This window comes from Pristis pectinata, chromosome 7 (genome assembly GCF_009764475.1).
Source record: "Pristis pectinata isolate sPriPec2 chromosome 7, sPriPec2.1.pri, whole genome shotgun sequence".
In the NCBI taxonomy this organism is placed as follows: domain Eukaryota; kingdom Metazoa; phylum Chordata; class Chondrichthyes; order Rhinopristiformes; family Pristidae; genus Pristis; species Pristis pectinata.
Window position 1 is genome coordinate 45,851,991 of NC_067411.1, and position 12,024 is coordinate 45,864,014.

Here is a 12,024-nt window from a genome sequence, read left to right on the forward strand (position 1 = left end):
CTCCAAAAGAGGCTATAACACAACATCAAGGACCTCAGCTGATTGTCATTCCAACAATTTATCCTGGGAACATGCAGGTCAATTTTAGTACCAGACTCCAAGCCTTGAGTTCATGCCATCTTGGGGCTTACTGGTCAATACAGCCTTAACGCTGCAGTATTTTTCTTGGCTTTTATGTATGGTGTCCCCACTACTGCCTAAAAGATATAATTAGGCTCTACTCGGCTCTACTCAGTATTGTAATATAGCCCATTGCAAATATGTTTTCCTTAACCTGGCCAGTTAGAAAACACTGCAAAATCATCCATTGTTCTTCCTGATACAAACAGATTGATGTTTTAATATGATTAATGGAGAACTATGAACTGTTTGTTAATTCCACTACTGTGCTTAAACAAATATTAAATTCAGCATAAAAGCCAATATGCAGTATATATACAATGTGCATGTAAACAGGGTTAATTGATTCAGACACTTGGCCAATCTGCTGGCAGATAGAGGAATGCCAACATATCGTATTTCTGAGTCTGATGAGGAATCTTCATTGTCATCCTTCGGTAGGTAAAGCCATTGAAATCTGTTAGTTCTCACTTTAGTAAAATAATTATTAGAAACCTAGACATGGGATGAATAGAACAGACTATACATAGAAGATAAGTAAACTTCAGCTCCTTGACACAGAAGTATAGTAACACAGGGGTTCCATTGCTCAACCTTCCTACTCACCATTATGCCAAGAATAAAACTGACAAAATCAAATGTAATGATCATGAATAGAATACAATGGAAATAAGCATCAGTGGCTACAAATGATTGTTCCATATAATGGATCTACCAGTGCTTATACATCCCCAGAAGTGAAGTCTGTGAGCCCCTTAGAATTATAATTTATAATTATAAAACTACCTAATTCCACTTTCTCCTTTAATGGTAAGCTGTATCCTGTGCATAGTTCTATTCAGTTCTAACTTAGTTAACATATTTGATTAAATGCTTAAATCACCTTTTTCTCCCCATCAATACAAGATTCAAAATTACATCCAAGCACAGTATCAAATCTATTGACTGATATCCCGTCACTAGGATTTTGGTTCTCAATATGAAATAGCACGCAAATAAATTAATCTTAAAACAATTAAATTTTATCTGCATTAGAGAGTCAGAATTCATACTGAAGGGACATCTGACAAATGACAGCTAAATCTGTGGCATTAGCGACGGTTACCCATAACCTATTAGCTAACATAACTTAAACAGCTCACCATTAAATTTGATATGTTGTCAATGGGGCGTGAAGACAGACTATCATAAAAATCAACTGGATTACAAGCAGTATAAATTTCCTCCAGGTGTTGGCCCTCCCTCCATTTCTTGTCAACTTTCCCTCTTCCATCTGTTTGTAACAATAGCTTTGAAGGAATATCCAGAGGAAAGATTGGAACCTGCCCTATATTAAAGCTTCTACCTTTGGGATGCTAAATCCTTGGATCCAATAACTGTAAGCCTGTCAACCATCAACTTCTCCCTGGTGTCCTGGAACTAAAAGTACTGATAACTGAGCTCAAGCTAATTGAGAGTCCAATATTTTGGACAGTGGCAAACAAATGGGATTCAGCATTCATTGCAGTTACATCTGGCCACAGACTTTCTTGCAGGGTTTTACTGCGTTTAGTATCAATTAAAAACTGTGTGCCCCATCCACAGGAGGTCTGTGGCATGTGAAAAATGTGCGAGTAAACATTGAGCTCTCAACCAATCAGGCTGAAGAAATTTCATTGAGTCAACCAGACCCTAAATATGTGTACATTAATGTCGGAGCAAAATGATTGAGAGAGGATAAACAAGATAGGAAGATAAAAAGAAAAAAAATTAAATGCTTTTAGTAATAATTAAGATCTGAAGGAATGAAACACCTGTAATTGCAAATTTTCAATGCCAGAGATGTCTGGCATTAGTTTAGACATTATGTTGTTAAAAATTCAATTACTTCTGAATGGACCAACTCTAACTTTTTCTGGCAGGTTTAGTGGGCATAAATCATGGAAATACCACAAATTCACAATTTCGGTGTGTGAAAACTTGCAGGGCACTGTTAAAGCAATGATTCTGGAGCAGCATAGCATCTTGGAAAGCAACCTACTGATTTCTGTATTTAATGAAAGCTAATGTAAGCCTCAGCATTATTTATACTGTAAAATCCAATTCTTTACACTAGAGTATGCCATCCCAATTGACTTTCCCACTTTCTTTCTGAAAGCCTTGTTGCAAAGGGAAATAGGGTGGAGAACTTAGTAAAACCTGACAACAGTCCAAATGACAGCATAGTACAACTTAGAGTAAAGATCACTGTCAATATTTCACCAGCACACTAAGACATCCTTTGTTCTTTTACAATTTTTATGATAATTACCATTATAGCCTTCAGTAAAAGATAAACTGAAGATTGCTTGGTGTGGCATGGCCACTGCCCAAGTTCTGACTCATTTTAGGGACCGGGGCTGCAGCTAATCTTGCAGATGCGTTTCCACATTGATTGGTCTTTTTACACAAAAAAAAAGTGAGATCAAGTTCAAAGTGAAGATTGTGAATTCTACCAAGCAACCTTCAATATCAATTACCAGCAAAAAAATAAACACATCCAAAATGTATCTACCAGATATTCTTTTATTTAAAAAAAATCATGCATATGTTTCCTTAAAGTTACAAGAGGAAATATACATCCACATGGAGGCTTGACACTGAGATCCTTAAACCAGGAATATAAAAGAAATCCAAACATGTAGTTTAGCATCTAAAGTGTATGGTGGCACAAAACCTCACCTCATGCCCTGAGGGTGTGGTCCATAATATACACAGGAGTCATAGAACCAGAGGAAGTTACGGCACAAAAGGATGCCATCTGGTTCATCATATTCATACTAATCAATAAAGAATTATTTAGGTTAATCTGACTTCCCATCTCTCAGTCTGTAGTGTGTCCAAGTCATAGCACAAGTTCTCAACCATGTCCTTATAAGCAGGGTTTCTGTCTCCACCTTTCAGGTAATGAGTTCCAGACCCCGACAACTCATCGGAGTGAATACTTTTCTCTTTATGTCCTCTTTAATCCTTCCTCTCATTAGCTTCAATGTCCACAGTTTTTAACCTCATTGCTAAGGGAACTGAGCCTTTACTGTTTCACCATATCTAGGCTACTCCTGATTTTATAAACTTGAAATAAATTTGCTCTTGGCTTCCTTTGTTGCAAAGAAAATATTGCTGCTTAAGCCAATCTCTCTTAACTCAACGCTGTATAATTTATGTTTAATTTACGATTTTCTTGTGAATGTTGTGTCTCTAATGCCATGTGCCTGTGATGCTGTTGCAAGTAAGTTTTCCATTGCACCCGTGCATACATGCATTTGTGCATATTACAATAAACTCAACGTTTGACTTTTTTTGACTTCTTCATACTTGATAACATTCTTGTAGATTTAATCCCAGCATTTTCTGGAAATTTTACAAAGTTGTGAATTCTGCCTATTACAGCATTATGACTTTCAGAAGCTTCCTTGCCTAACCACTGTGAAGTTATTCATTAAATAAAGACTGATAGAAGTTTGGATTCAGTGGTGATTGTGGTCAGGCATGGGAAAAGTACTAAATTAATGAAAATAATATACTTCTTAGTTTAGAGAAGGTTAAGCAAAAAATTAACAGAGGCATTCAAAAGCATAAAGGGAATTCATATAGTAAATAAAAAGAAACTGTTCCAATGGTTGTTAAGTCAGAGAACAGATGATCCTGAATCAACATAATTGGCAAAAGAATTAGAGCAGAAATGTTTTTATTTGGTGAGTTGTCATGATCAGGCTTGTACTGACTAAAAGGGCGATGAAAGCTTATTACATAAGAACAAGAGTCAGCACAAGCACAAAGAGCTGAGTGGCCTCATTTTGTACTGTTTCAATACTGTGAAGAAAATGGATGTTGTTATTCACACCATGGGAGAGGATTGACGACCACAATGCAGCTCCTTCTCGTTGACTGGCTGAAATAACAACTGTTTCCCCCTTCCTTTCATGTTGACCCTGTTATGGGACAAATACCAGAGTGTATAATTTGAGGATGGATAGTTGCAGGAACACAGGAAATTGTACAACAATTCCAAAACAGCAAACAGGAAATGTCACAGATAACCAAAAATTTCCTTACACTTAGCACCTCAGGAGGAAGCAGAACTTTGCATTCTCACTAAATCTGTGAATACGAAAAGGTTCTTAGTTTTCACTTTATGCAAGGGAGTAATTCTGGTACAGAACCTGGTGAAACAGGTTTCCAAGCTATAACCTTACAGTACATGCAGTCATCTAGCATGCCACCCACACAAATTACATTAACATATCTGCACATTCTGCATGGAAGTACAACAAATACACTTCCTAAACTCCTCTCTTTATTTCCTTCTGAAAAACATGTACAATTTAACTCAGACTACAGAAGAGGCAGAGGCAATCTTCAAAGAAAAGGCAACCATGGAAAATCTTGTCAACAAATCAGGATTCTTTAAATTGAAATGAGTCGTTTACGCTGAACAAAGAGAACATTTGTAAGTTCAATATTCATGTATAAACTACTAATCTGGGTTGTTGTTTTCCCTTTTTAGCATCTTCAACGCAAGTCTGAATCCAATGTAAGTATATAGGTGGGGGTTTGCTAGTGGAGTTTAAGTAAAATAAGCTTGGGCAGCTTTAGCACAGTTCTCAGCAGGTAGCAGCATAATACCTGTAGGTTATATAAAATGTGAATAGTTGCAGCTTTACAAAGGGTGAGAATTTAGGTCTGAAATAAGGACTTATTAGCACAGTTAGGTTCCTCAAATGCTTAAATAGATAGATAGATAGATATCTTGACTAGTCACATGTACATCAAAACACACAGTGAAATGCATCTTTTTGCAGTAGAGTGTTCTGGGGGCAGCCCACAAGTGTCGCCACGCTTCCAGCGCCAACACAGCATGCCCACAACTTCCTAACCTGTACGTCTTTGGAATGTGGGAGGAAACCGGAGCACCCGGAGGAAAACCATGCAGACACAGGGAGAAGGTACAAACTCCTTACAGGTGGTGGCTGGAATTGAACCTGGGTCACTAGAGCTGTAAAGCATTACGCTAACCGCTATACTACTGTGCCTGCCCAAAATACTATATATTCAATATATTGGAGACAGCTCCAATATACTAATCCTTCCCCAGTCTTGAAGCCTCTAGAAATAGGCAATGGCAAAGTTGGTTACTCTGCAGCTGAAATATCATAGTAACATTTCCCCATCCTGAGGTACTGAAGGATTACAAGACAGCTGTCACCAGAATCAATTGCCATCTCAATGATCCTTTGCTCCTCCCCCTTTTAATGGACCCAAAGTACAAGCAATACTTGCCACCTCAATACATACTTCTTATTTAAATGTTTCCATGGGCATGGCCATTGCTGGGATAGATCTGCATTTATTGTCCATCCATAACTGTTAATCACTTGATCACCTCAAAAGGCAGTTAAGACTCAACCACAGAGCTATGGGTCTGGAGTCAGATAAAGACCTCTCCAGACCACAGCAAGGATATCATTAGAGAATCAGGTGAGTTTTTGTGGGAGTTGCCAATCATATCATGGTTAACTTAATCGATAGAAACCCTTTATACCCCAAATTTATTTAAATAATTGAATTTGAGTTCCCCAGCTGCCATGGTGAGATTCGAACGAATGTTTCCAGACTCTGGATGCTGGTTCACGAGTGAATGATAATACTTGTCCCTGTATTCCTCGATGAAGGCAACCCATGGTTAACAAAACCAACCTTGAAACCCATTGCTGGAAATGAAGTAAATAAAGGACAGACTGCCACACAGTTTTATTATTGGCCTGGTCCTGATGGATTGCATAACAATGATGGCAACCCATCTGCAGACTGAGCAGAATCTCCCAGAAAATGGTTCCATTTGTGAGCCTAGTGCAGTGGCGCATCCAACCATCCCCATTTGCTCCCAACAGAAAACTGGCTCATAAGTAAAAAGCCTAATTCTTGATATGCAACATCACTGCCTCACATCACAAAACAGTAAGTTTGCCACCCAAGCTGCAGAAGTATTCATCCATGCCTAAATTTAGATCTGTTAAAAAGAGTGGAACCCAAAAGAAGGAAAATTTAGCCCTCTCCTTCGTGAGGAGGCCCAAGTGGCAAGAGGAGCAAACATTCACACATTAATCCTCCCACCCAACCAAGAAAAAACGTGAAATCAGAGTAGAAGGGGAGATACAACTCTACCTGTTGAGATTGAAATATGGGCTTAGTAGAGGGAACAAGAGTTCATCCCCACACTGGTTCCCAACTATATCAATGTAGATCTCCTCCTTTTCCTCCTCTCCATCCCAATCCCCTTCCAACTATCCTCTTAACAATCCTTAAGTTAACTTATTCCTCTTTCACCACCAAAAGCCTCCTTAGTCTAATTGCCACATCTGATTTGATTCTGCATGTGAATTCAGGCTGATCAATACTTTTGAGTAAATCAAACCAAAGAAGATTTGCTCAGTTGATCACACGTTACTATAAAGCTCAATAAAATATGCATCTTAACTACTTGCATAACCAAGTTATAAGATCTTCTGCGTGACTCAAACTCAATTAGAAACTTTTGCTATCTAAAAGGCAAAATTTTACAGGAGTGGCTTATTTCAAACAACTCTGTATGGTTGTTTCTCTCTTCTGCAACCCAAAAAAATGACACAAACTCACACTGATATCTTCCCTTTACCTCATATCTTTAACATAGCTAAAACATCCAAAGGTGCTTTACCAGAGCATATTCAAAGAAAAGAAGGCTTCAGAGCAAATGACTAAGGACTTTGTCAAAGAGGAAGGTATAAAAAACACTTTTAGACAGGAACAAAATAGAGAAGGAGAGAGGTTCAGGAAGAGAATTACAAAGATTAAGGCTTTGGTAGCTTAAGGCCTTCAATGGTGAATTGATCAAAGTTGGTAATATTTTACAGGCAAAAATTGAAAGAGAGCAGTTATCTCAAAGGGGATTAAGGGAACAGAAGATTGTAGAAATAGGAGAGGGAATGTGGTGGTGGGAGGGGGAGAGGTCATGGAGGAATTTGAAAACAAGGATGTGAAGTTTAAACATCAAAGAATTGTTTCATACACCTGCTGCATGCACAATCTTCAGATCAAGGCAAAAGCCAACATATATCCAACTCCTGATCAATCTCCCTTTTAAAATGGATGGGTGTAATAGCAGACTAATATTCTGACTGCTTGGAAAAGATTGTACTTGGGAAATGAAGGAATCGCACTGCTTCTCCCTCTATCCAACGGTCCGTCTGAGAAAATTAAGGCAGCTTAAGAAATTAGAATCTGCTGAGAGAGGAAAGATCAGACTGCCACACACAGCTTTATGGATGACTTGGCTTGTTGAAGAACTTAGCAATGGAAGCGAATGTGGGCAGCTAAGATGCTTATTCCTTTTACTGAGCCTTATGGTACAGCATGAGAAAACACTAGCATACTATGCAAAAATACACCACACTATTGACCATCACAGCTGAATTCTGCATAAATAATTTTTGAAATTGACCTCAGAAGAGAGCACATTATTTATTCACTTAGTCACTTCAATGCACAGGACTAAATGAGAAAAGATTTAGACAACCATGGCAGTTACAATCATCGCTCCAAATGCAAATTACTCAGCAGGTCATGCAGCACCTATGGAAAGAGATCACAGTTGGTGCTTGAACTACTGAGTATTTTGAGCATTTTCTGTTTTAACAATCGACTCTCAATTCCTTCAAGTAAGTACTGGGGCAGAGATTACGTTTACAAGATAATTATCAGGGAGAGAGGAATACCCTGGACTAATTTCCAATTTTTATTTCACCAAATTGGAGCTGGGTTTTTAAATCTGGTTTTGCACCTCTTTCAAAAGATCATGTGGTTTCATGTGGGGAGGAGAGTGGATATGTTACAATACACAATGTATCAGAATTGTGTGAACAGGATGGGTGCTCCAGGGAGTTTTTTTCTGTGTATCATTATTTATATTTCAGTCGACTTCAAGGACATTTTCGAAATCTCCTTCAGACAATGTAACATTCTCGTGGGAATCCTTAGCCTATGACTATACAAAACAAAGAAGGAAGTTCATGGAATGCACCAACCACCTGAAACCTCTACAATGGGAGTATGTGATGGTCAAGGATAAACGGTGGAAGGAGGATGCAACTTCTCGAACTATCCACCCACCTACCCCACCTCTAAAGGACTATCAGCCCACCTGTGGCGATCTGTATATTGTGCTTAGAACTCATCAGCTATCTCAGAGCCACAGAATTAGAGTGGCAACTACTTCAAGAAACAGCCTCGGAAGAAGTTTGTCCATCTGTTCAGAGAATTACCTTCTCCACTTCAAGAAGTCCTAGGCCAAGAATGTAACATTGTTTGAAGGAGGTTTTTAAAATGTCCTTGAAATGAACTGAAATATAAACAATGATATGCAGTGAAGGACTCCGTGGTCCACCCAGCCTAAGTATTGTACTATATCCACTCTTCTCCCCACATGAAACCATGTGATCTTTTGCAAGAGGTGTAAGACCAGATTAAAAACCCAGCCCCAATCAGGTGAAATAAACATCAGAAATTAGTTTATTTCAGCAACCAATACTGTTCACATTATTGGAGGTCTTAAAAATAAAAATACTTACTGTCTGTCTTCTTCTATAGGTGAAATTCTTCCACAGTAACAGACCCAACTGTGTCCAGAAGTTAGCCATGTCTTCTGAGTAGTTGCACCAGGTATAGCAGAAGGCCAGCTGCTCATTCACTTAAAGAACAAAAGAAGAACATCATGTTATACTTGAGTGCAAACATCTCTCCACATTGGCAAGCCCAGCAAAATTTCTTCAGCAGCAGTTGTAATTAAAGAGTCATAACCAGCCATATCTTAAGCAAAATCAGGCAAAGGATTGTAATCAGTCATTCCTTCTCAGCCATTCAGCCACTGAAAACCATCCTCATGACTTCCTTTCTCTGTACTTTGTTTCATTAATTTTTATTGGCCAGAGTACGATGACATGGGCGAAAAATTTGTATTGAATGCTAATTTAAAGCACAACTCCTTTACAAGTGTCTTTCTTGAAATATCAACTGATCCACTGTGACTTTATCATTGGAATGAGTATTGAATAGGGACGATCCTTTTTACAGATATTCATCCTTTAGAAAAGAACGTACACATGCAATACATCTTTCACATCTTCAAGACATCATTCTGAAGTTCTGTCAAAAAGTAGTCCTAAGTACCTTGCAGTCAACAAATTAGTTTTTGTGTGAGTAATCAATTTGTGCAGGCAAACAGATCCAGTGTTTTCCCTCACACAGCAATGAGGTAATTTAAGATTAAAACCTGTTGGAAAACCTATAGCGAGGAAGTAGGTAATATGGTATTTCTGGAGGATTTGCATGTTTTGAGAGGGAGGAAACAAGATCCAGTATTCCAACAATGAAACATCCAAAATAACAGAAGATTTCAGAAGCAGGGAATCAAGACATCTAAAATTGCACAACCAGTGATAAATAACAGAAATATTTATGCTGATCAGAAGACAAATGGGGAATAACAACATGTGTTCAGAGGCCCTTAGCATTTTAAAATACATCAAAACGCTTCACTTGAGTATTACCAAATGGAATTTGGCACCATGAGATCCTAAAGGAGGTGAATAAAATCTGGAACACCAAGATAGGTTTGCAAGAATATCCCAAAGAGGGGAACTAGGGCAGGAATTAGGAACTTGGCAGCTGAGGACATGGCCGTCAATAGTGGAGTGATGGAGAACAGGAGTGCAGAAGTGGCCAGAACCTAGTTGCTCACCATAGCCTAAAGTAATGCTGACCTCATTTATCCCCTTGAGTGGTTGTCCACCATAAGCTGAGAACATCAGGTTTCGTTGCTCATATTCAATATGGATAATTGAAAAAGGTCAGGTGGATAATTGGAGTCCAGGTGACAGAGGTTTCATTGGTCATTCACAAAGTGGAGTCATAGAGTCATAAAGTTGTAGAGAGATATAGCATGGAAACAGGCTCTTCAGCCCATCGAGTCCGCACTGGCAGCAACCATCCATTTTATTAATTCCACTTTTTATTCTCCCCATCTTACCTTCAACTAAACCCACATTCTGCTACTTACCTACAGACTAGGGGCAATCTACAGAGGCCAACTAACCTACCAATCTGCACGCCTTTGGGGTGTGATAGGAAACCACAGTATCTGGTGGAAAACTACCTGGTCAGAACAAGAACGTGCAAACTCATTAAGAATCGTTATTTACATTTTAATATCAGGAGATTAATGAATATTATATATACTCCTTCATCCCAAATTCCAGAATGTGTTGTTTCACCTGATGCTGAAAAGGCGTTCGACAGAGTCGAATGGGAATATCTATTCACTACACTTCAAAAATTTAATTTTAGCCCTAAATTTATATCTGCGATTAAGATGATTTATTATACACCTATGGCTTCAATACTTACTAATAATCAAAGATCTCCTTTGTTTAGGCTTTTTCGAGGTACTAGACAAGGTTGCCCGTTAAGCCCTTTATTATATAATATTGCTTTAGAACCCTTGGCTATTGCACTTCGGGACTCTTCAAATGTATCTGGCATTACTCGCGGACAGATGATTCACAAGATATCTCTCTACGCTGATGACCTGTTACTTTATATTTCTAATCCGGATGAATCTATCCCCGCAGTACTATCACTACTAGATCAGTTTAGTGTTTTTTCTGGCTATAGATTAAATCTTAATAAGAGCGAACTTTTTCCATTGAATATGCAAACCCCAATTTATAGCCAATTACCTTTTAGATTGGTAACTGACTATTTTATGTATTTAGGTGTTAAAGTTACCAAGAAACATAAGGACTTATTTAAAGCTAATCTATTGCCTTTAATTGACCATGTTAAACAATTATTTACTAAGTGGTCTCCACTGTCTTTATCATCGGTAGGCCGAATTAATGCAATTAAGATGACTACTTTACCAAAATTTTTATATTTATTTCAAGTGATTCCAATCTCTGTCCCGAAATCTTTTTTTGACACAATTGATTCTAAAATTCATCCATATATTTGGCAGAATAAAAACCCAAGGTTAAGTAAGAAATATTTACAAAAATTAAAAAAGGATGGTGGTTTGGCCTTGCCTAACTTTAGATTATACTATTGGGCAATTAGTATTAGACATTTAATTTTTTGGATACAAGATTCTGATGTAATTCAATGCCCCAAATGGGTATGCCTTGAACAACAATCAGTTCCTGACTTTTCATTAGTTTCTATTTTAGGTGCTTCTCTCCCTTTTGCACTTACCAAGTTAAGTAAACATACGACTAACCCAATTGTTAAACATACAATACGAATATGGTTTCAATTTCATAAATTTTTTGGATTGAATAAATTTAATTTGTCAAGTCCCATTCAATCTAATTTTTTCTTCCATCCATCTAGAGCTGACTCAGCTTTTTCCATACGGAAAAGGAAGGGAATAGTATGTTTTCGGGATCTATTTAGTGATAACTGTTTTTCATCTTTTGAACAATTGTCTAACAAATATAATTTGCCTAGATCACACTTTTTTTGATATCTGCAGATTAGAAATTTTTTAAAAACTACTATACCCTCTTTTCCGACACCTTACAAAATTGAAACTACGGAAAACATTTTAGGTCTTAATCCTTATCAGAAGGGCTTGATAGCAATAATTTATGATTTGATTATGAAAATACGTCTAAAATCATTAGACAAAATTAAGAATGAATGGGAAAGTGAACTCCAGACATCTATACCTACAGAGACTTGGAAGAAAATTCTTCATTTAGTCAATACATCTTCGATGTGTGCCAGACACTCGTTGATACAGTTTAAGGTAGTCCACAGGACCCATATGTCCAAAGATAAGTTAGCTCGTTTCTA

At 37.8% G+C, this 12,024-nt stretch overlaps 1 protein-coding gene across 1 annotated transcript in view; it reads right to left on the reverse strand.

Moving 5' to 3' along the window:
- Positions 1 to 12,024, reverse strand: part of LOC127572810 (phospholipid-transporting ATPase ABCA1-like) — a 137,990-nt gene that overhangs the window by 104,692 nt on the left and 21,274 nt on the right. Inside the window, 1 exon segment of the mRNA XM_052020445.1 lies at positions 8,745 to 8,863. Coding sequence (XP_051876405.1) covers positions 8,745 to 8,813 — 69 coding nt within the window. The 5' untranslated portion in view covers positions 8,814 to 8,863.